This window comes from Diorhabda carinulata, chromosome 12, assembly GCF_026250575.1.
Source record: "Diorhabda carinulata isolate Delta chromosome 12, icDioCari1.1, whole genome shotgun sequence".
Classification (NCBI taxonomy): domain Eukaryota; kingdom Metazoa; phylum Arthropoda; class Insecta; order Coleoptera; family Chrysomelidae; genus Diorhabda; species Diorhabda carinulata.
In genome coordinates this window covers 2,676,887-2,703,192 of record NC_079471.1, presented here as the reverse complement: position 1 = coordinate 2,703,192, position 26,306 = coordinate 2,676,887, and the positions used below count along the sequence as shown (strand labels likewise).

At 32.4% G+C, this 26,306-nt stretch overlaps 2 protein-coding genes and 1 non-coding gene across 3 annotated transcripts; 1 reads left to right on the top strand and 2 right to left on the bottom strand.

Moving 5' to 3' along the window:
• Positions 1 to 2,627: 2,627 nt before the first annotated feature.
• Positions 2,628 to 4,882, bottom strand: LOC130899911 (endocuticle structural glycoprotein ABD-4-like). The gene is made up of 3 exons (XM_057810093.1): positions 4,849 to 4,882; positions 3,131 to 3,252; positions 2,628 to 3,021 (listed from the first exon to the last, which is right to left on the bottom strand). Exons 1-3 carry the CDS (start codon positions 4,858 to 4,860, stop codon positions 2,691 to 2,693), a joined length of 465 nt encoding a protein of 154 aa, XP_057666076.1. The 5' UTR covers positions 4,861 to 4,882; the 3' UTR covers positions 2,628 to 2,690.
• A 12,050-nt stretch (positions 4,883 to 16,932) lies between these two features.
• LOC130900256 (larval cuticle protein 65Ag1-like) lies at positions 16,933 to 25,563 on the bottom strand. Its single transcript, XM_057810761.1, has 5 exons — positions 25,530 to 25,563; positions 24,685 to 24,808; positions 24,549 to 24,576; positions 17,414 to 17,562; positions 16,933 to 17,189 (listed from the first exon to the last, which is right to left on the bottom strand). The coding sequence occupies exons 1-5, from the start codon at positions 25,561 to 25,563 to the stop codon at positions 16,991 to 16,993; spliced, it is 534 nt and encodes a 177-aa protein (XP_057666744.1). The 3' UTR covers positions 16,933 to 16,990.
• Trnaw-cca (transfer RNA tryptophan (anticodon CCA)) lies at positions 17,734 to 17,805 on the top strand. The gene has a single exon. It is a non-coding gene; the product is annotated as a tRNA-Trp (tRNA).
• Positions 25,564 to 26,306: the final 743 nt, after the last annotated feature.

Here is a 26,306-nt window from a genome sequence, read left to right as displayed (position 1 = left end):
AACACAAAACCTCCCATAAGTTTTCCCGGTTTTCAACGGCACCGCTCCTAAGTAACCTCCGATGACAAAAAACATCGTCAGAATATAAATTTCTTTGGAATTTTTGTACCGCATACTTGAATGCTCGAAGCACGGATAATATAGATTTTTTTCAATGATGGATTTTGTTAATGGTTTTTTCCTTTTTACAAGTCATTTTTAGAGAGTGAAAACAAATATAAAAACAAATATAATTTATCATACGAGGTTACGAAAAAGGTTTTATTATAAAAAATATTCTACGTTTGAATACTCCCCTTCAATCAATCAAGCAGTTCTGGAAGTCTTTTTTTGGTGAGGAACTTTAGGAGCTCTGCCGTTTTCTTCTTTACCACTTCCATCGATTCAAATCGGGTCCCTTTCAAAGCAAATCTTTTTCTATCCTTTCAAGAAATTCTGAGCAGATCCGTTGATGCAAAACCGTTTGGCCAGGGGTCAGATTTCGCACAGACTTTTGTCATGTACAATTTCTCGTGTAAAATTTTTCTAGCTGTTTCTTTATCGGTGTTTACTGCCTCAGCAATCATCCGGATGATCATTCGACGATCTGCGCGCACAATTTGGTTGATTTTGGTCAGTGTTTCCGGAGCTGAAACAGTCACAGGGCGACCTGGGCGCTGGTCATCTTCAGTGCTCTCTCGGTCCTCACTAAAGCGCCTACACCATTCAAAAACACGCGCCCAAGATAGATAATTGTAATTCGAAGAATTCTTTCCGATACGTCCAAAATTTTGCTTCCAATGTTGACCATCGAAAGTTGGTTTTTGGTTTTTTTCATAAAGGAATACCCAACATTGGAACGAAGATGGAACCAATAGTTGTAGTGCATCTACACACACTTCTTGTCGTCTTGCGTTTTATTGCTACGTGTTTTGTATGAAGACCAAAGTTTCCAGTATCATCCGGTTTATTTGAAAATAAGTTTTATCTGTTGTATGCTGTAAGTTTAGGTAGGATTCCAGCCTGCTTGGAAGGAGAATGTTGACGCAAACGTTGGACGCATCTTGTAGGAACAGATTTAGATTCAAAATATATCATTTACTCGATATAAATCTGATGGCGGGTTGTCACTGCGCGCAAATATCTTCGGGAGACACAACAAAACGTTTCGGATTCTAGACAGGTCAAAAGAGAATAAATACAGAGTTAGCATTTGAAGCTATGACGATGATTTTTTGGAGAAGAAAAAGAAAAGAGGGAATACAAGACGCCTACACCATCCTTCCATGCATCATTCTGTTATTATGTGCCTTATATTGGGCATCCCATACAAATCGGTACCTTTGATAAGGTTTAATGAGTCGTATGCTGCTTTCCTGATCCATTTTTGGCATTAGCTGACTTCGAAACATACTAGCGGAACAAGTTTCAAAGGCAATGATCGTTTCGCGAAATAGTTAAATAGTTCAATACTAAGATGGAGTGCTGGCAAGTACCATTGAGTACATAGCTTTCTGATAGGCCCGTCATGCCTCACTTGACATTACCAAATTCAAAAAATTGATGAAGATATTAGAATAGTTGCTATAACGAATGTTGACTTGGTCGAATGCTCTGTTAAATCGATAATTCCATTAAAAGCTTTTGGTGGATGATGAATTATTGATTCGATTGTATTCTGAACTTAGAAAATTTGTAAAAAGGTAACACCAGTTTTATTATCAGAGAAATTTTTTACAAAATTAGTGATAATTTCGTGACAGTGATGGATTATTAAGCCCAATACAATTTTCCAAACGATTCGAGAAGGAATTGAATGAATAAATCTACTTGTATCTATCTGAATAAAATCGATTTTTCGATTCAAATAAATATTTTAGTGAATGGTGGATGATTGAATCGATTGTATCCTGAATTTAAAAAATTTGTAAAAAGGTAACACCAGTTTTATTATCAGAGAAATTTTTTACAAAATTAGTGATAATTTCGTGACAGTGATGGATTATTAAGCCCAATACAATTTTCCAAACGATTCGAGAAGGAATTGAATGAATAAATCTACTTGTATCTATCTGAATAAAATCGATTTTTCGATTCAAATAAATATTTTAGTGAATGGTGGATGATTGAATCGATTGTATCCTGAATTTAAAAAATTTGTAAAAAGGTAACACCAGTTTTATTATCAGAGAAATTTTTTACAAAATTAGTGATAATTTCGTGACAGTGATGGATTATTAAGCCCAATACAATTTTCCAAACGATTCGAGAAGGAATTGAATGAATAAATCTACTTGTATCTATCTGAATAAAATCGATTTTTCGATTCAAATAAATATTTTAGTGAATGATGGATGATTGAATCGATTGTTATAATTAAGGAACTAATCGAAAATTAATAACAAGGTAGCTTCATTTTTTATGAAGGCAAATTTCAATTTTTTATGTTCAAAGTAACTTTTTTAGGTGAAAATTGTGTAATAATTAAACGATTTGACATGTGACGTGGTATAACCTCGATTATGGTTTTCAGATTTGAAAGAAGATCGTAATGAATGTTTAGAATGTTTAGATTCGTATTGAAAAATTTATGCTGTTTAAATTTTTCGCTTATTTTCGATTTCGATTTTTTCAATAAAACAACAACGTTGATTTTATATTTTTATTCAAATATTTACAATTAAATACATATATTCAGAACATCAAGATGCTCAATATCTAAACCTGTTATTGTTTTTTTGAGATTGAGCAGCAGCGGCTGCCTGCCTTCTCTGGATTCTGTTTTGTTCTTCATTGTCTTCTTCAGGATGTGCTGCATTGTATTCCAAAGATTTCAAAATTTCGTCTGGAATTGGTGGAGGTGTGGGTAAATGGCTACCTTGAGGTTGGAAACCGTTTTCATTAGCGATGTAAGAAAGAGAAATTGGAGAACCGTCTGGAGCGGTGTATTGTACTTGTCCTTGAACATCTGGTCCTGGACCTTCCTCGACTTCCTTAATGGAACCTTGCTCTTCAGCAACTATTCCATTGGCAGTTTCAAAGCTATAACAAAATGAATAACCTTTCAACTTTCGTTTCATTGTTGGTATTAAGAAGCTAATTATTTTTATATTGTTTACCCAGCACGCTATTCCAAAAGTAGAAAACTTACTTCCACTGGTATGATCCATCAGCATTAACTCCTTCATTTTCATATCGAACAATAGCTATTGGTTCGGCTTGATTGCTCTGTTGACCCAGTGAAACACTGATAAGAGCAGAAAGGACTAGGATCTGAAAACCGAAAAGTGGATAAGCATTAATCATTAAACATATAATTTCTTTTCAATAAAAAAATATAAAGCTAGCAATAGACTATATAGGAAGCGAATGATACATTATGTAAACTTTGTTATATCAGAATATACCTATTAAAAAGAAGACAAATCATTGTCTTATTTAAAGAAGTCGTTTATAAACAAATTATGTAACTAGAGGATTTGCAAAAAGATTTTACTAATGACCAGATAGATTAAGCTCAACTTTTACCATTTCAAAATCAATTATATGAGACGGTTTTTGTTACAAAGTAAATACAATCAAATTGCGATGATCTGAGATTGATCGTAATTAGATTTTTGTTAAAGTTAAATTTAGAAAGTGATTTGCATACAATGGGAAGATGCACGTGCATATTTGATACATTTTTATTAACATTTCTTCATTTTTGATGTAAATAAACAGTTCTAAACCACGTAGGGACTATTTTGAAGACACCTCGTACTAACGATTCAATTGATTTAAATAGACTGTGATATTTAAGGACACTGTTTAATAATTAGCTCAAAAATCCGCTATTAAGTAAAGTTAATAATCATTTTCATTGATACTGACGTACAATGTGATGAAATTGGGATTATTGAAAATTGTTTTCGTCCAAAAACGGTTCAAGAGCTAAAAAAAACATAGTAGTACGATAAAGTTTGAAAATCGATAGTAAAGAGAATAAATGAAAACAAAAACTGGTAAATGATAATAATTAAAGAGAGATCTATGGAAAATGTAATAACTGAAGACTAATTGCACGTGGCATGAGCGATTTTAAAATGAAAAAGAATCAGAAGAAGAACGAAAACCTCAAGTTTCAAGTTTTCGAGTTTCTGCCTTCTAGAATTGTTCCTGGCGATCTACATCAACTTCACGCACCAAATTTAGTACCATGCAGTTCCTTAAAATTAAAAATGTTTAGAAAAGGAGAAGTTTTAATACAATTTGACATATGAATGGCCAAAACAGAGTAAATGATTAACAGAAATCATGAATTGCTATGATGAAGACGACGACGACGACGACGACGATGACGACGATGACGAGAACTCTTGGATATGGACGAAGATGTAGGGAACTGAAAATCAGAATACTGAAGGAGAAGAAGAAAAATCACAAAAACATCTGAATTTTAAGGAAAATTAGCAATAAAATTTGAAAATGAGAAAGATTTAGTGATATATTTAGAAATGGATTTGAATAGGGATTGAAAAAAATAGTAACGAATTCAAAGAGGGAATAAACAAAGGATATACGTGGAAAATGAGAAAGGTACTACTTTATAATTTGAGAAAACCGACAAATTCAAAAAAATACCAATTAAAAGCAGTATATATGTCGAAAATAGATTACAAATTGATTGCAGAAGTTAAATATCATTTTGATTTGTAAATTTATCACTGTTTATATAATCTGAGAATGAATAAGTGTTTAGTAATTCATCTTGTATTGTATCTTCTAAATAAATTTGAAAAAAAATGAAAGTAAAAGTAGTTGAACTTTCAACTACTCATCTTCAACGCAATTACCACGAAATTCACTTATCACTGTATATTTACGTACCATACGATTCATTTTAGTTTGTCTTGCGGTTGGGTTATTGAAGAACTAACTACCCTGTTAGATACCCATAACTATTTATACTACTAGAACCATCCCACCCGAAATTTGTGTGTCAATAATATTAAATAATAACTTTGCGTTGAATAATATAATGCGTAGAATATTGAAGAGTTGAGGCTGATGTAAAAGTGCATTGCCTCGGAGGTAGGTGACACGAGATGATGACTTTACTCACGATGGTACTAGACCTACTTATTTGAAATTGAAATTTATTCAAATAATTACTCCAGATATTATTATAAAGTACCGATGATATTCAGAAAAAATATATATACTATATATTATCTAGTTCAATTTCTTCTTCTTCTCACAAATCAATAATAAATGTTTTTATGAGTTCTTTTCATATTTGTCTATTCATATATACACTGGCGAGCAAAAAATTGAGATCACTTCAGAAATTACGAATAATTTTAGCGTCAATATTGATAAGGATAAGTAGGCGTTAAAGAAAATTTATTCCGAGACTTGACAGCTGTCATTAGCTGTCATTCGATGTATTAGATTACAACTAATTGAACATTCGCATTTCCCTTGCCTGTTTTCCAGTTTACTGTTGATTCTTTGTGTTAAACCTAACGATTGCAAACTGTAGTGATTTAACAGGCCCATAATGCCTTTAGATCCGATTGTTGTGACAAGAATTGTTGGTGCTAGTCTTTGTGGTATGCAAAGGGTGTATCAGTGCTTTCTGGACACTGGCCTGATCACTACAAGACCAGGGTTTGGACAAAAAAGAGTTAGAATTCAACGAAATGGCCGTTTTTGGGTGTCCACAAGTTTGCGGAATAGCTACTGCGGTTTTACTGCTAGTGAATGGACCTTCATGCTGCAGAAGAATGGTTACAGGTCCCCCGTTGCAACGCCAGCATCGGACTACAAGATTGACATTTGCCAGAGATCACGTTCGTTGGAATGATGATGACTGGAGCTGAGTATTGTTCTCAGAAGAGTCGCGTTTTTGCCTCACTCAGGGTCAGACGGACGTCGATGAGTGTGGAGAAGACCTGGGGAAAGATATGCTGAAGTTTTCATTGACGAGCGTCTTCCATTTTGCGGTGGGACAGTTATGGTTTGGGCGGGAATCACTACACAAGCTCGTACAGAGTTGGTCTTCATAGAATATGGCTCCCTAACCTCTCACAGGTACATTACGGAGGTGCTAGAAGACCATGTGACTATGGAGGAACGTGGCATTTTCATGCAAGATAATGCGAGACCACATACAGCCAGAATTGTCGGGGAGTATCTGGATGAGGTAGAAATTAGGCGGTTTGACTGGCCAGCTCGCAGCCCAGACATGAATCCCATAGAACATGTCTGGAACGAGTTGGGACGACTGATTAGCAGACACACACCAGCACCAAGAACCACCCAGGAGCTGAGAAGATTGATGTTGCAGGAATGGGATAACATCGACAAGAATGTGATCCGCAACTTAATTCAAAGTATGCCGCGCCGACTTCAAGCAGTCATCAATGCAATACACGTTATTAGTGTCAAGTTTGTTATTATGTATGTTAATTTGTTGCTGTTTCAGAACAAATCATAAAATCCAAGAAAAAAATGCATTTTTCTTTAGTACAAAGTATCAACATTTTTCTATAAACGTATCCCTTTAGAAAATTATAACTTCCTCCCTCTTAAACCTGCTACTTTATACAATGCATTCAATATGTATGGAATAAATTCAATTTTAACCTTATTTTGTACTATGTGGAAAACCCCTGAAACAGATCGATTTTTATTCATAAATTGACAATATTATCCCTCTCCCTCTGATTTATAAACACCCCCTGGAAAATTTTAAATAAGAAAGGGGGTCGAGTGGCACCTTGTGAGAAAGAGATTTTAGTCCTCTGTTCAGCAATATGAAATTTTTTAAATTTGGTGCAATTATACTTGAGAAAATTAATTTTTAAGATGTAAAATATTTTGATAATGTCTATATGCCTTTACATTTAAATTAAATGTTCAAAATGACCACCATTCACTTCTTGACAATAACATAGGCGATTTTGGAATTCACGTCCTAATTTTTAAATCGGCGATATTGTCTGGTCTATTAAAATATTCGAGAGGAGTCAAATCGGGCGATCTAGTTGACCATTCGATCGTTTCACGTCTTCTAATCCACCTGGGGGTGAAGGAAACCTTGTTTTATCATCATTTTTACCTGGTTTTTCAATATTTTTCACGTGTTAGGTTTCTCGAAACTTTTTTTCGATTTTGCTGATTGTAGACTGCGAACCGTGTTGACCAGGGTATCTATTATTAAAAATTACACAAACCGCCTTTTGAGCTCTTGTTTTATTATTTATGATTGCGCTAAATTTTAAAAAAAACTTTATGTTGCCGAAATGATGACAAAAATCCCTTTCTCACAAGGTACCACACGACCCCCTTTTTTATTTGAAATTGTCGAGGGGGTGCTTATAATTCAGATGGGGTGCAGTCGGAGATAATTTTTCATACTGTAAAATGTCAATTTAAAAATAGAAATCGACCAGTTTCGGTTTTTTTTCACATAGTACATAATAACGTTAAAATTTATTCGGACTACATTGTATGTAGCACTAAACGTTTTTTCTTATCGATTAAAACCCTTCAAATGATGCAATTTCCTCTTGCTGCAGTTCATTATCTCGTAATTCACTTTATTGTTTGAATATTATAGACAATCATTACAATTAGATAGACTTTCAAACCTCAGTAAATCATATTCAAAATTCAATAATTAGTATGGTGTGATATGTACGAGTAAATCTGTTAGGTCTAGTCAATTTCGTAAGTCGTACGCTATCTATCATGGCACACATTAATAACCTTTCAATTCACAATATTCCAATAAATGTGTTAACAAAATTATATAATGGAAATGATGTACAAAGCATTGTGATTATAAGGTGTACTAAAAATATGTTATTAAATCCATAACCGATTATTATAAATCGAGGCGTTTCTTACAAAAACCACCACAGTTTTGACTTTTTTGGGAAAGTGGAAAAAGATTTTATGTCGTCCAACGTTTTGCTAAATTTGTTTTTTTCTTATGTATGACATATGACATATGACATATGACATATGACATATGACATATGACATATGACATATGACATATGGTTGTTTTTACGGGAATTTCTATGGCACTGAGGATTTTTTTAAACAATGTTAAGTTGTAATAACTACAAAGAAAATCGGCATCATTGTTTAATCTTCTTCGTCACTGCTATTGTCTTCGATGTCTGTTTCAGCTCCAGGTGCTGGGCTGAGCAAGGTTTAATTGCAGATTGAGATAATAGTGGACATTCTTGGGAACTTTCAGGCAAGTAAGATTCTGCAGTTTGATTTGAATCTCACCTGGATATAGTTGCTTTAATGTTAGTTCGGCACCAAGCTTCTTCCGGTTTCGTAGATGTATTGTTTCCCAGGCATCTGTGTAAGATTGCTTAGTCTGTATATAGTCTACTTTAGCAGTTATTTCAATCACTCTTACTGACTTTAATAATAGATATTAATCTATCCCAGTCAAACTGTACTTCTGCAGTCTTCTTCCCTAAAATCTTGATCGTTGGGCAGTTGGGAATGTCCTCGAATGTGAACCAAGGCGTAAAGAAATCTAACCATCAAATAATTTTTGTTTTGCACCGGGCATCCATCACTAAACACCACTAAGTCTTTGTTGTTTATATTTGTCTTGTTAAAATAATGCAACAACAAAGAAATAACATTATTGCCAACAGTTTCATCGTGCACGAACATAGTTGCCAAATCATGCACTCCAAAAGCATAGTACCAGAGCTGGCTGGCTAAAAAACATCACCAGTTTGAATGTGGGGCAATGGCAAATTTTGCATTTGCTTTGTTTTAAGATTACATTGCCTTTTTACCTCATAGAATTTGTCAGCCTTACATAGATGAAGATTTTTCTCTGTTTCAATACTAACACGTTCTTCCAAGTCAGTACATGATTTTGGTTTTAATATAACATAGAATTTGTCAGCCTGACTACATTGCTTTGACAAAAAGTGTTTATAGAAGGTACAATCTGTTTGGATTTTTTCATCTTGAAGAATGTTATTGTCGAGCTTTAAATCACTGGATATGGCTACAGGCTCCGGTATTTTCTCGTGCCTTACGCCTTCCTCTTCTATCGTGTGGTGATTTACCTTGAAGCAAAAGATTATTTTGTAGTTATCGTACTCTCCCTCTAGTAATACCAAATATGCTTAAAAACACCTTAAAACATACTAGATATTCTTTGCCTTCCACTCTTATCTTGTAAGAAAACACTGCACTGTTACTAAACGATTTCATTCTGTCATTTCCTATCATCATCACTTGTATTATTAACTTTTCTGCACACCATGTTATTAAACAGAGTTATCATTATTCTCGTTAATATTTTGAAAGCAATTTAAACGCGAATTCCTAAGACAAAAGATCTACTCAATAATAACTGGAATACTTAGAAATATATTTAGTTTTTGACATACCTACAACACCTCTTCATTGTTGGAAAATCTTCGACCAATTCATTAATTTTGGCAATTGCAATAACAGATTTGTGAGCTGGTCCATTGTTTTGATGAAACAACATTTTCTTTTCAGCCAAATGCGGCCGTTTTTTCTTGATTTCTTTCCTCAAACGTCTGGTTTGTTACCGACGATGAAGATGTCTCAATTATCTGGGGTTGTAGAGTAAAATTTAACCAAACCTATTCAAAATTTCTTGGTGTACTTCACATGTGAAACTGTTAATTTAAGTTGTTAATGTTGATGTTAAGTAATTTGTAATTATGTAAAAAATGCTGTAATTTTTTGTTTTGAATCCTTGTATTTCACCATATAAGTCTCCTTTTGTTGGTCAGTTCGCGGATTCAGGTGTTTCTACCTTAGATAAAGCATAGAAAAATCCTTCTACTTTCTTTTTAAACTAATCATCTTGCTGTTAATCGATATCAGGGATTGTGATTTTCAGTTTGTATTGCTGTATCATTATTATTATTTTTTTGCATGCATAGATTTGATAAACCCTTGGTTATCGTTGTAAAACAACAAATTAAAACACTGTATTCGATTAAATTATTGGGGGAATGACCATTTAGTTTACTCAGTATATTTCAGAAAAACTTTAACGTTATTATAATCAAGTTTATCAATGTCGAAATATGTGATTGGGTCACCCTATATTGAGTGAATCTCGTGAGAATATTCGAAAAACCATATTAATATGCAATTTATCGAAATAATATTATTATGAAACGTGATTATTGATGTTTGTATGACTTAAAAGAAGCCGGCATAGTTATTAACAGTAATCACCACAAAAAATTATTGTGTTCTATTAACAAACATAATTATTTTAATGAAGTGCCTATTTATAAAAAAAAATGTAGCCTCAAGAAGTAGATGATATTTTTGTTCCAGCGTAGTAAAAAAAATTTAACCTTTATACACCGTGAGCAATTATTCATCTTTTTTCATTGTTTTTTTTTTTTTGTTTTTTGACCCGATTTTACCCGGTACGATGCTGTGTTCCTCGTTTCTATACTTTTATTTTTTAAATAACAAAACTTACAACCAAGTAAATATATTTTTCTACATTCCGGGAGTACGTTTCTATGAGCCCAACTCCCTTTTTTATTTCCACTTTCAAAATTTTAGATAATCCAGCTACCAATTTCCGAATCTCAAAAAAAGTGAAAATAAGATCTATCTATGGAAACTTGTTGCATTGTGGATGAATTTCAACGATGAATCAACAGTTTTCGAGAAAAAAAATGTTGGAATTGATAGAATTAATTATTTGATAGTAAAATCGACTAAAAAAATTTTCAATCAAATTTTAATTAGTTGTACTTTGAGTGGATTTTAAGGAAGCTAAGCTGGACTCCATCCAACTTTACTTTTTCGAAATCTACACCACAAGAACCAATCAATTATCACAAATTTTATTTAGAAAACTTCCTATTCGGAATGGTCAAAAGATTTATGATCTCTGATGGTATTTCCATCGACAGAATCTTTTCAAATATGATTTTGAAATTATCACGCAGGGCAATCAAATGTTGAACGTATGTCTGCATTTTACTTACGACAAGTCTGAAAACTAATACCGACTAATATTTTCCTTAATAAAAGCTGAAATAACACACTTTGTTCTTATTAAATTGAGGCTGTCCCAATGTAATTGTAAGTTGAGGTCAAATAAGCGATGTCGCTAGATGTTGTCGGTGGTTTCTCTGGTATAATTACGTTAAGATGGCATATAAACCCACGATATCATAGCAGGGGCTCCATTTGTTACTCCCGAAATAACTTTTGTGGATGGAATCAGTTTTTCATTAAGAAAATCACTCAGGACAGGACTCGACGCGTTGCACTGAATTTGCAAGTTTATACAAGCAACAGTCGCTGAGATTTCTAAAATATTATCAACCTATATTAATAAGAGAAGCTTTAGTTCTTCACTAACAAAACCCCCGCTTACGATTGTGGACTCCCAATTTGCCATACTCCGTCGAGTCTCCCGTGGTCTACCTGGACCACTTTGGGAATAACGGCTACAAAGAAATATTTGGAATCTATAGAAATCGCAGTGGCTTTTGACAGGGTTTGATATGCCAATCTATTAATTCAATAAGGATCATACAGATTGTCCACTTATCGACTGGCTTAGTAGCTTTCTCAAAGACCGATCTATCGCAATCGATGAACACACCTAAGAAAGATTTGTGATCAAAGTAAATTTGAACTTTATGAAATTTATTTGATTTTTATTACTTTGAAATGAGCCGAGATTGACAAAGGCGTTAGGACCATACATAATCCGATCCTGTTAGGGACAGATATAAATATAATAGACCAGTGAGTACAGCCCAATTAGAGCCAAAACCCACGGAAATTAGTTATGTCGCCGATTTTATGGATTTAGGTTGTTCGTTCTGAGAGTGTTCTATCGATTTTGCAAATAACTCGGAATCTATACCGAATTTCGAAAAAAGTGAAGAAATCAAAAATGTAGTTCAAAAAATTTCCTATAAAAAAGATTCCTTGTGATTTTTTCCTAATCTCAAAATTACTCTTACAAAAAGCGTGTTCGTGTTACTGGATTTTTCCAACAGTGCATTTTTTGCGGATAACTCAAAAAAACTTGAAATTTAGAGGTAAATTTCTTAAAAAAAAAATGCCGAGCAGGAAATTATAGCTTAAATATGATTTTTCATAACCTAACAACTAACAGAGTTCGCTGCTGGGTGTATCAGAGTCACAGACCCATGTGTTTTAAGTTCACCCAGGCAACCAGCAAAAAACAATCCCGTTCGTGTTGTTTCCCAAGAAAATTTTACAATTCTGAATTTTTTTGCAGATGCAGTTGAAAAGTAGAGACTCTAACGATTAAAATGCATTTTCTTCAGTCCCGAAATGTTGAGTTTCCGAGAAGATACAGCAGATTCATCTTCAACCGGGGACGTAATTTCCCTCAAACTCTACGTGGCGCGAAAACTTTTTAGTAAGATGCGACCCCAAAGTTTGAGAGCATTTTTCAAAGAAATGACAGCTCTTAGGGAAAAATTACAAAAAACCTTTTTTATAGAAAATTTCTTAAACTACATTTTTGATTCTTTTACTTTTTCCGGAATTTAGCATAGATTTCGAGTTATTTGCGAAATTCGGAATTTTGAAAATCTAATCTAAAATATATCGCTTAGCGGTCAAAATTTTGATGTTAACTTTCACTGAATCACTGGATCACTTTCTTAGATCGTGTAGAATTCTACAATAAACATCATCGGTTGCTATATTAAGAAGAGATTCCAGATTTTTGCTTTGGCGTTTATAAAAACTTTTTCTTTCATTTCTGACGATTTTATCTTTGATCTACAAAAGCTTCACCTATTATTCTTGAGCTTCTTTGCAGATATTTTTTCTTTAGTGGTACAATGTAGCGAAATGCTACGAAACACTTGGACGAATATTTCATAACATTAAGTCCTGAAATTGAAAATTTAGTTAAATTCTTCATCATAAATCCTATGAATATTTGTCGTAATCAATAAATAAGTATATAATTAATAAATCTGTTCTTTGTGAAAACTTTTACTATTAGAAGCTATAAATTTCAGTCGTCCATAAAAAGCCGTTGCAAAATAATCAATTAATCTTTTATTGCCAACTATTTATCATTTTATCACGTGGTAGCGTGTTTTAAAGAAACCCGACGAAGTTTATTAAGTAATTACGAAAATAATTTCGAAACGTTTCTCTATTGTAACAAATGATGGACACTCATTCCTATTATTTTAATATTTGGAATGACCATAACTAAAAAAACATTTTCTACGTCTTATAATATGAATATTGGATAAACAAAAGTCGTAAATATATAATATATATATACAGAGTGTTCCTATCCATTCGTTTTCGTGGATATGTCTCTGTCTTCCATATTTTATTCAGTTATTTCCTTCGAGCTAAACAAAAGCTGTTTGCAGATCAAACAGCGGAACTGAGAACTAGCGGAACACCATCAGAAAATCTACAAGAACTAGTCAATTCTATCAACGAAATTGTAACCGAATACGACCTCACAATAAACGCGCATAAAATCAAACCAATGTTCATAAGCAGACAACAATGCTGCTGTTTTTGCAATTGCTATCCATCAAATGGATAGCAATTGCAAAAACAGCTTTTACAAAGTTTAATAACTTCTTAATCCGGCGAGAAGTCCCCCTAAGCGTTAGATTGAGGGTGATAAAATGTTATATTTGGACAATCCTTTTGTATGGTGTGAGATCCTTAAACAGAATAGAAGCAATGGAAATGTAGACTTCTACGGATCCCATGGACCGATCACATTACGAAAAGAAGTACTGACTAGAGAGAGAACTGGTCGCGGTAATTAAACAACGAAAAGTATCCTGCGAGGACTGAGATACTCAACTCTCAAGCTCATACTGACGGAAAAGATCGACAGAAGAAGAGGATCAGGGCGTAAACAACATTCCTGTCTTCGTAGTGCAGAAGAAGAGGGACACAAGAGAACACCTACAGGCTGCAAAGTGTATGGTACTTGAAGAAGAAGATTATCCTTCCAGGTCCATGAGGCTCTTCCTCGTCTCCTATTCTATTTCTTCGGCCATCTGTTCTGATTCATCCTTATCACATGTCCGTACCAAAGCCATTTCTTAGTCTATATTCTCTCTGAAGTCGTGTATACTCGACACGAACTTCGTTGTATAAGCCAGATGCATATGATTGATTTAAGGCAAGAGCTATTCCATAAAAAATACAATCCACTTGACAAATTACAGCATACAGCTATCCTATAAAAGTTTTCATATTGTTGATATTGATAAGAGCGTGGGTAGTATTGCTTAGCTTCATTTTTTTGGGTCCTTACTTATTTAGTGCTTAATTTTCCGAAACTTAAGAAGCTACTCACATTTTATTCAACTGCTATAAAGTGAGGTTAATGTCGTGTAATTTGTGGTATCAAACTCCCAGGTTTGGTTGAGTGAACCTTGGTCCAACTGTAACCAAAAGTCAGATTGATCAGCCAATTATTACCACAAGAAACAATTTCCTAAAGGTACAAAAGCTGACTTGGATATGTGCAACCGGGGCCATGGAATAATGCGCAAAATTTGTGCTAGAAGTGATTCTAAATCTCGCACATAGTACTGAAAAGCGTGGCAGACATTACTTGTTGTTCAAAGAGGGAATCGTCAAAGAAAAACCGTTCCTAAATAACGACCGAACCTGGGGCATACCTGGGGATGATGTATCGAAAAAGTTTTGCTAAAGCAGCAGACAGAATTGGAATAGGAGTGTAAGGAACCAACACACCAACCATTTTTCAAGCAGCTATGCTTTTAAAACATTTGTCCAGTTCAATCTAGAGAAGAACTATTGCCATCCTACCAAAAAAATTAGAGTTTTAAGCCTCGATATCATAAAATTTGCACTCGTTTGGGATTGCATACAAAAATTAAACGAGCTAGGCAAGAAAAATAAATTCACCCTACAATAGATTCTGGGACACACCGGGGTGAAGGGAAATGAAGTAGCTGGTTGGAAAACAACTACCAGAATAGATCTGCTGGATGTATCAACATCCTACCGGGTACTGTCGCCTCAATACAATAAAGAGCACTACATCTGGAAGTGTATAAGATAAAATTGGAAGATCTATTGGGTAGCATTGTATGTGATACCCCAATTTTTAGTCTAAAAATTAACAAAAAAATACAAATTTTGTGTTTAATTCCAAATCAAATTAAGTAATCTTTCACAAGATGAAGAAATTACCATTCCCAACTATAAGCAATACATTCTTTAATACGAAGAATATTAACTTTAAATCGTGTATATTCTTTCTCATATGAAAGTGTGACCTACACCTCTAAAAGGAAGGACAAACGTTCCTCCTCGTTATAATGAAGATTTTTTTTCTGATTAAATTGAAATGACAAACAACTTAACCGCGTAGTATGAAAGATGGGTAATTAAATTTATTTTGCGAATTAGGCAGCTTTCACATTAGCTTTTATTACTACAGTGAAAATTTGAGTCAAATTTAATTATTTAGGTCTGTTAGTGGTACCAGTCGCAAAAGTGGAAAAGTGAAATCTCAAGCGACAAAATTTTTTAAGAATTTGATCACCTCGATGACTGAAACTTATATTTAAGTATTTAAAAATATTTTCTACGCACTGACACGTACGAACCACATATCACTAACTAAAATCTAGTAAATAATTTTCTTTTATATCTTTTTTCTTAGACCTTTTTTAAAGACAAGTAAAAATTTGACGTTTTTATGAAAGTAATATACACCCCACAAAAATTATCGCATCACTGGTATTTTAGGATATTTTTAATACTTAATTATAGTTTTTTGGGACAATCTGTATATCTATCAACTCAATAGATATTTCTGGTTTTTTATCGTGGACCAAAAAATATTCCAATTTCTTACAAATTTTTTTGGAAGCAAAAATACTCGAGTAAATCATTTCTGTCTTGGAGAATGCATTCAGATCGAGAACTTTCTAGGTAAATTGTGTTATTGTATAGTGAAAATTTGAATTTATTTTGTTAATAATGGATGTGCCTCAACGTTTAACAAGACATGTGTCGAATGAAGAAGTCGCTAGAATCATCGCGCTCGTACAAAATGGCCGCAGTCAAAGATACGTCGCCGGGGTAATTGGAGTTCAACAAAGCACCAAGAAACTGGACAGCTAACCAGAAGACTCGGACAAGGGTAACTTGGGTAGTAGATGATCGTTATTTGAGGTTAACGACACACCAATTAGAACTGTTTCAACGGAATTTTAGAAACACAGAAAATATTTTTTTATGTGGAATATGAAGGAATTCATAACTTATATTTGATTAACCAAAGGAACAGTCCAGTTTATTATCACAGATATCCAAATCAAAAGATGGACTGTTCCAGTGGAACGAACATTTCATCAGTTATATTGTCCAACTTTTCCCAGTTTCCCAGTCAAATTATTCACATCCAAATGTTTAAGCTCACTAATTTTAGAAGCTAGTTTTTCTTGAAACTTTATCTGTACCGATACTAGTTCAAACTGGTTTATTTTGTATGATAGAGGATAATGTACGGGACGCGATTGTCTCAAGTTAACCTATAAGATTTTGTAATTGTGAGCAAAAATATAAAAAATTGAATCTTAAAGAACGCACGTGAGGTAACATTCTTTCTTATATAATCTTTTGTGAAAATATCATGAGGATAATATAATTAATCAAACGTGAAACGTTGGTTTGTTAAATAATCATTCATTAGATTTGAGTCTTGGCTTTTAAGGCTTCTACAGACGTTTATGACTATGAAGAGATTTCAATAATCACGTAATAATGATGTGAGTAGATTGATTGTGCCTGGAGAATATTTTTACTACCCATTCTATTTTCATTCCTATTAAAATCGAAGATGAGAAAAGGGTTATGCCAAAACTGAACATTAATTATATAAGCAGCTCCTTATTTGCTCAACTCTTTATTACTTAATAAAAATAAATAAAATTTGACATAAACTGTACTATTGTTTATTTGTTGGCAAATGTTCTCCGGAGGCCCTGTAACCATTCTCGTCGGCAACGTAGGTAATTTTATAAGTCACACCGTCTGTACCTACGTAAGTATATGAACCGCTAACAGCCAGTACCGCTTCTTTTTTATTACCGGTATCTTTGAGTACTGCCGCTTCTTCTCTTCGAGATCCATCGCTTGTTTCATAACTACAAAATCGTATAAAAAGTGTCAATGATTGTTGTTAGATTCGATTAACATTTGGAGGATGACTTTTGGAAATAATAGAACGAAATTCATTTAATACTTTGATTCGAATACGTAATATAAAGATAAAACATTTCAAATGTCTATTGTGCTAAATTTAACATGGCACAAATTCGAACTAAGAAAAAGAAGAATTGTATATTATAATTATCAACAGTTTACTTACGAGAAATTGTAATTTGGGAGTCCTATGTTACTTTCTTGCTTCACAATTTTGGTTTCTCTGTAATTTGGAAACTTCGGGTAATTGTTTTCCCGAGATTTAGGATACTGGCAACTTGATACAACAAATAACATTACGAAAATCCAGAAAACCTTAGAAAAATTATTTAATAAGATTTCTACATTAAACAAATAGTGTTTATTCTACTTAAATAAACTACCCGAAGTAAATTAATTTTGATTTGATGTTTTGTGTTAAAATTTTGTTATAAAAATATAGTATTTAAGATAATTAAATACGTGTTTTGTAATAGTTTTGATATGGACTCCGTGGCGCAACGGTAGCGCGTCTGACTCCAGATCAGAAGGTTGCGTGTTCAAATCACGTCGGGGTCATCAAATTTATTTTTATTTTTTACAAATAAAATTTTCAATGTATTTGTTTTATTTTCAAAATAATTAACATAATAGACGTTATTTTGGGTATAAGTCAAATAAAACCAACCTTCAAACGTCATTAGTCATTAAGTTTACGTCAATTTTCTAACAAACATTGATAAAGACTTAAAATATATTTTGATGGACTTGAAGAAAATTCGGAACGTCAAATTTTAACTTTCTTCCAAAAATTAATAAAAAAACCAATTTTAAAACAGAAGAGACACAAAATCAAGAACATTTAGATGCATTAATAATCTTATATATTAAAAAAATTGATGATTTCCATTCAGAGTCCGTTCAGGCGTTCTACCCAACCGTTTTGCTTAATTTTTTTTTTCAATGAAAGGTATTGATGCACAGATCAGCCATCAACCATCGGATTTCATCTAATTTTCACCATTCTCAAGTTATACTCAAATGCGATTTCCCCCTATACATTACTTATGGGAGTTTTTCACATAAACACGTTCTATCCTCAATATCTCAGGTTTTATTCAAGATAGAGACTTCGTTTTGATTTAAGAACACTCGTTGAAACACCTTCTTTCTTTTGAGTTTTTGAACACTTAAATCGGTTGAGTTGGAGAGGAGCTAGGCGCGGACATTCAATGTGGAGTTATAGATTTTTGTAGGTTTTTGGTAATTTTTCTACATTCAAAGATCTATATCTCAGGTTCTAATATAGCTACAGAGCTCGTTTTGCTTTAAAAACACTCGTTGAAACACCTTCTTTCTTTTGAGTTTTTGAACACTTAAATCGGTTGAGTTGGAGAGGAGCTAGGCGCGGACATTCAATGTGGAGTTATGGATTTTTGTAGGTTTTTGGTAATTTTTCTACATTCAAAGATCTATATCTCAGGTTCTAATATAGCTACAGAGTTCGTTTTGGTTTAAGAACACTCGCTGAAACATCCTCTTTGTTTTGAGTTTTTGACCATTTAAATCGGTTGAGTTGGAGAGGAGCTAGGCGCGGACATTCAATGTGGAGTTATGGATTTTTGTAGGTTTTTGGCAATTTTTCTACATTCAAAGATCTATATCTCAGGTTCTAATATAGCTACAGAGTTGTATATAGCCTTATCACGTGGGAAATCATTCAAAAATGCCAAGGTAGAGATTGAACCAAAGGGTCGACGCACAGCCAATGTTGTTTGGAAGGAAGTATTGTGAAATTACAAAGTCTATTCATATTAAAAAGAAAAGAAAACAACTTGGACTGATAAATAGTAAAATGTACTGGTTAATTAGAATGGTTACTTATGGTAACCAACTGTGGGAATGTACCAAAGTTAAAAACTTAGCACTAAACACTAAACTAAACACTAAATATTCCAAAATAAAACAGTGAGGAACGTAGTAAATACCCCTTGGTACATTCGCAATAGGGACCTGGAAATGGACAACCATTTATGAAATTAGCAAAGAGTTAGTTAAGAAAAAGTCCATCGTCATGTCAACTTCTTTATAATACTGAGTTAGAAAGAAAATCGTAAAAACAGAGCTGAGTATACTTTAATTTCGAAAAAAAATCTCAGACACAACAACAAAAAGGAATTAGCGATGTCGGATTTCATTTTGTTATAAAAAAGGTTGGTGAAACTCTTGGACTTACAAAACATAACAACAGAAACATATTAAACAAGAGAATACATACCATTGTATCCATGTTGATGATATATTTGTGACTATTGATCGTTTCGACAATCACCATCATTTATATGAAAAATTCATTCTTGCAATTGCACATATCCTTTTAATTATTTCGGTATTGTTCTATATATTACAGAATCTAATGATTCAAAAAGATAAGAGAAAAATCAAACAATTCTTAATATCCTTCTTACATATTTATGCAATTGTGAAGTAATTTTCTACGTGACTGAAGAAAGATCAATTCCAGATATTATTATTATGCGAAAGAAAAATGTTTATACGCGAATTAATCTTGTACACAATATCTTGTTTTACTTTTAACACGGTATGGTAATTAGAGTGACAGCTTTGATTAAAAAATCTTAACAATAGCAGAGACAATTACCAACAATTCTCGACGAATGAAATTCTTAATAAAATTATGATGATTAGAATCGAAATTACTAGTAAAATTTGGTGAAAAAATACTAGAAGAAAATAAAGTTTTTCCATAAATAAATGATGTTTTATATATTTTGAGATAGATTTTTAGGAAAATTATTATCTTCACCTACAACAACATGCCAGTAAATTCGGCTCGAAGGACCATTAAATTATATTTAATTGATAATGGACTATGGGAAAAGTTTAGATTCAAGTATTGAAAATCTAAAAGATTTATGAACAAAATCAAAAAATCGTTCGTGTTTAATCACTTTGTATGTATGGAAAAAGCAAGACAAATAATTTACGATATATGTCGACATGTTGAGACAGTTATACCGATTGGATAATACAGAAAACCAAAAAAAATGCGATAGAAAGAAGGGAAAAGCTTTTGTTAAAGCGGCTTAGAGTCAATTTACGAAACTTGTACCAAAAATTGGAAATCTATAAGAAAAATGTCAACAACATTCTACATCGATGTTTGCCATCGATATTTTTTCATTTAGTGAACATCGATTGTTGATAATCATCGGAAGAAAATCATCGATGTTTTAAAACATCGATGTTTTCCTAAAAGAACAAAAAATGAATAAAAAACAATTCGGATCATATTTTAATGAAACAAACGTTGTAAATTAACTTATTTTGAGTAATAGCTGATAGGTAAATACAAGTTTTTGATTATTTAAAAATAATTGGTAAATAAAATATTGAAATTAATTTTTAAAGTCGAAAACGAAACCCAGTTATTTTTAATGTGTATTTAGCTGAATTACCTAATAAAAATCATCTCTAATTTTTCACTCATTATAACACAAAAATAATTAGGAGAAAAACAAGGTTATTAGCTTCAAAACAAACTTTATTAAAAAGATAAACACTTTGAAATAAAAAATTTTCTAAAATTTGTCATCTAGTTCATGCAGAAAAATAAATTTCGCAGACATATCCTTTAGAGGCGATTTCTGAGAGAGTTAAAATCAGACCTGCTTGGGAGAATATTCAAATAATGAAATAATTAGTCTTGGCTAATTTAAAATTTATTAATTGAAGTAGCTTTTCAACAACTAGGAATTATTGCAATTACCGAAACATCGATGTTTATTTAAAACCATCGATAACTGCAAAACATCGAAAGAAAATCATCGATTGAAAAAAGATCGATGGTTTCACGAAACCATCGATGTTTGCCATCGATATTTTTTAAATTAGTGAACATCGATTGTTGATAACCATCGGAAGAAAATCATCGATGTTTTGAAACATCGATGTTTTCCTAAAAGAACAAGAAATGAATAAAAAAACAATTCGGATCATATTTTAATGAAACAAACGTTGTAAATTAACTGATTTTGAGTAATAGCTGATAGGTAAATACAAGTTTTTGATTATCTAAGAATAATTGGTAAATGAAATACTGAAATTAATTTTTAAATTAAGTCGAAAACGAAACCCAGTTATTTTTAATGTGTATTTAGCTGTATTACCTAATAAAAATCATCTGTAATTTTTCACTCATTATAACACAAAAATAATTAGGAGAAAAACAAGGTTATTAGCTTCAAAACAAACTTTATTAAAAAGATAAACACTTTGAAATAAAAAATTTTCTAAAATTTGTCATCTAGTTCATGCAGAAAAATAAATTTCGCAGCCATATCCTTTAGAGGCGATTTCTGAGAGAGTTAAAATCAGACCTGCTTGGGAGAATATTCAAATAATGAAATAATTAGTCTTGGCTAATTTAAAATTTATTAATTGAAGTAGCTTTTCAACAACTAGGAATTATTGCAATTACCGAAACATCGATGTTTATTTAAAACCATCGATAACTGCAAAACATCGAAAGAAAATCATCGATTGAAAAAAGATCGATGGTTTCACGAAACCATCGATGTTTGCCATCGATATTTTTTAAATTGGTGAACATCGATTGTTGATAACCATCGGAAGAAAATCATCGATGTTTTGAAACATCGATGTTTTCCTAAAAGAACAAGAAATGAATAAAAAAACAATTCGGATCATATTTTAATGAAACAAACGTTGTAAATTAACTGATTTTTCTGTTTGTAAATTAACTGATTTTGCGTAATAGCTGATAGGTAAATACAAGTTTTTGATTCTCTAAAATTTATTGTCAAATAAAATACTGAAATTAATTTTTAAAATAAAAATATAAGGGTATTAAATTTCCCAAAATTTGTCATCTAATTCATGCAGAAAAATAAGTTTCGCAGCCATATCCTCTGAGAGGCAAAACATCGATGTTTATTTAAAACCATCGACATCTGCAAAACATCGAAAGAAAATCATCGATTGAAAAAAGATCGATGTTTTCGTGAAACCATCGATGTTTTGATAACATCGAACCATCGATACACATCCCTAGAAATTAGAGAAAACAAATGGTATTAATAAACGCACCGTCCACAGGAGTTAGTGGATTTGTCCCAAATCAGTCGCAATAATTACAGCAATTTAAACACAAAAAACGATAAAATGAATTGTTAATAAAATTAGGAATGTAAACACTTATGTCGGACAGCTAATAAACAATTGATTTAATGATATCTAAGCTTGAACAAATATGTTTTTTGAAGTACTATATGGAACCTTGTTCCTAAAAATTAATGCCATACCTCTTTATCCAAAAAAAAACCTTATCGATTACTAATGTTGTTTTTATTTTGAATGAATGAATAATTGATCGTAATCATTAAGACAACGTTTGGGACACAATAAATGGATATTTATAAGTGTTTTTTGATCTATAATTAATTTTTAAAACCAATCTTTGCAAATAAACAATTCGAAAGCTTTGCTATTTTATGAATTTAAGAAAATAATGATGAATTTACATAGCATTAAAAGCTTTTTAGATTATCACATCTTGATGCTACTTTCTTCATTTTTTAAGCTTTCTCCGAAGTAACAGAAACCTTCTACGCCTACACAAACTTTTTAACTTTTCGTTCGAATTTTATTTTTGACATAAAATCAGTCGTCAACGCGAATTTATACTCCAGTTGCCTTTTAACCACTTTTGGTCTTTCTTTTATCATATATCGAAATAAGTAAACAAAAATGGAGTTATCTTATAATTAATAAACAAAAATAACGGTACTATACTAGTTTCGTACTATATTCTTCAATGTTAATAGTTTTTGGACCATTAAAAATCGAAAAATAGATAAATTATCATTAAAATCGATCCATTTTTCGATTTTCTAGAGCCAAAAAACCAGGTGACCGTGAAAGTGTATAATTACCAAAATAACTTTCAGTTACTTCTAAAAAACTAGTTTTGATCATCACAATGAACTTGAACAACGTGCAGCTTTGAAATTTAGTTTCTACTCGTTAAAAATGATTATCAGTAAATAATTGGTTTTATTAGAGCCGTATTCACACAATTTTAACGAAAAATGTGAATCAAAGTTTGTTCGTAAGGCTCTGAGAGACAATGAGAAATAAAAGAGAGCTGCTTGAAACTAATCCAGATTGTTGTGACCCAGAATCAAAGCCACAGTCCACTCGATAGGAAACGTCAAATGTCAGGTTTGATTAGATTAGGTTAGGTTAAGTTAGGTTAGGTTAGGTTAGGTAAAGAATATTGCACAATGGTGCTTGACAATGAAGACCCAATTTGCAACAAACAAAAAACTGGTTCTTCCATCATGACAGTGCAACATATACGAATCTCACTCCCCTAACCTAGACTCGAAAGCTCGAAATGTTGAAGCGTCAGTGAGATAAATGGATTAGTTTGTTAAAACATTGAAATTAAATATTTTTGAAGAAAACATTTATAAATACAAACAAAACAAGATACATTGAACCTCTATCTTACAAAGACAGAAAATTTCAACATTCCACTTTAACATTATAATTATATTTGGCCCAAACTACGACTACGGTATTTATGAAAATGTAGATTATATTTGTTATAATTTTCAATGCATTGAATTTGATTTCTTGTCAATATACTGTTATCAGTCGTTTACGTTATCAACGAAACTGTGTAATCATCAACTTTGTATAAAAAGGCTCGCTAATATCGGGAAATCATATATTGTTTCACACAAGTAATAATAGTTATAATTATAAACGAAAATGTTTAAGCATTTTATAATAATTTTTCTGCTATGTACCGAACTTTATACCGCAAGAAGTGACAGTGTAGTCGATTGCCCTGATCAAACGAAACCGTAAGATTTTTTTTTATATTGGACATTATTTGAGGCAACGACACGGCAAGTAAAAAGTCTATTTCAAATATTTACACTTGCGTGCATAGAAATATACCCACTGTAAACTTTTGACTATAACTATATATTTTTTTTAAATTATTCATCAGATCAAAAATAGAAATATGCTGTTTCAAAGCAAGACTTATCGTTTTTTATAATTTCAATAGCGTTCAAGTGTGTTAGTTTAATGCAAACTACACCACAAAAATCCGACCAAGATTTCTTTTGCTGGAATTCATGTACTCTACTTCTTATTTTAGTTTTGCTAGTTTTTTATATATATATATATATAGTATATAAGAACGTGCTAGATTTTTAGTACGCAATATTTTAAAGAAATAGCACCACGTATTAACCAAAACTTACCTTCTTCTCTTTTGTTTGGCTACCAATCCTCCAGTAAATTAAACCAAAGTCAGTAATGTGATATTAACCACGAAAAACATAAAAGTTAGGTTAATAAATCAATCAGCAATCGATCAGCTGATGTAACCGATCAAACCAATGGTTGTTATCAACCTTCTTCTTCTTTTTCTTCGTATTAGGCGTGCGCCGACATCCTTGCCTCCTATCCTGCTTCAAGGTTGTCGCTCCACCTTTTGGTGGGTAGAAAAGTGTAACTACATCTAAGTGAAGTTGCCATGAACATTTAGATACTGGTAATTTGGGAATTGTCAATAAATCGATTAACCTCTGCTTATTCTTCAGTATTCAATTGAAATGTAATAATATTTAATGACGGGAAACACCGGAAACTGATTCTAGACAAAGGAATGTCACTTTCAGTTGCAGATTATGTATCAAAGAGGAAATTCGAGACTGATTCAGATAGTGGTGGACAAACAAGAAAACTTTACAAGTTTTAGATTTAAGGCCGATCATATACTTCACTTCCTGTTTGTTGTTGACGTTTGACGTTCCCAGTAAATTTTACATCCTATTCATAAACTTGACGTTGCTACCGTTAACCTAAAAATGTTTTTATTCCTTTTGACGTGTGTACTGCTTCTTGTTTTCGTGATATTTTCGTGTTTTTGTTTGTAATCCAGTATTTATGGACGATATTATGGAAAATAATGGGACGAACGTACCAAACGCAAACAGATGTACACGACGACCTTTGTCATGAGGTGGGTCGAAGTGTTTCAGAGCTCAAGCAACGCAGATTACAACCATGAGAATTGTATCCCATTATTAACATAACTTTTTCTGTATTGCCATAGTTGGCGTCACCAAAGTCCGATGTTCTTTGAGAAGCCGATCAGGCGCTTTGGCTTGAACCCTTTGAAGTCGTTAGGCAGGTTGTGGGGTTTGCCCAGGTGTTTAAATCGCGCTTGTATGACTCACAGATAACGTGGTCTGCAGTTTCGTCCTCCTCCATGTACCAGCGGCACTCCAAATCATCCGGGATGCCCAAGGTGTGAAGGTGACATCTTAGCTGGAGCAGTTGCGCCTTGAGAGAAAGCCCGTATTGCCATTGGTTAATATACTTAGAAACAAGAACCAAACCCAGCTTAACATTTTACCACACGATCAAAATTCATACATCAACTACTGTAGCTGGTGTTGATTGGACGAAAACATTTCATACATTTAAATTTTCAAAAATTTGTCATAATAGAAATGCGAAAACATTTTCTCATAATCATAATCTCAATATTTTTGTCTATTATATGACACGTCCGTTATAAACTGATTATAATAATCAATATTGACGTTACTTCAAGTTATTTACTTACGAAAATACTTTAACTCATTTTATTATATATGTCTACATATATAATCGATATAATTTAACCCTATCGAACATTTCTAGGGGTGATAAACAGTTGGACTACGAAATTAAAGGAACAATAAATGAAAAGATACACATTGTAGCTCCATCTGTGGGATTTTATGACAACAAAATATCTTGCATACTTGTAAGTATTTAATGTTCAATGTAATATTTAAATACAAATTTATACATTTGTTGCTTCACGAACAAATATTTTATTTTGAAAATTTGTAATTATATATTACTGAATTTGTTACCTTCATGAATAAAAAGAAATATTTTAGGTTATGAAACTATAAATCTGTCAGCTGTTTGAGTAGTTTCGGTCTAATTGTATTTTTCAGTTA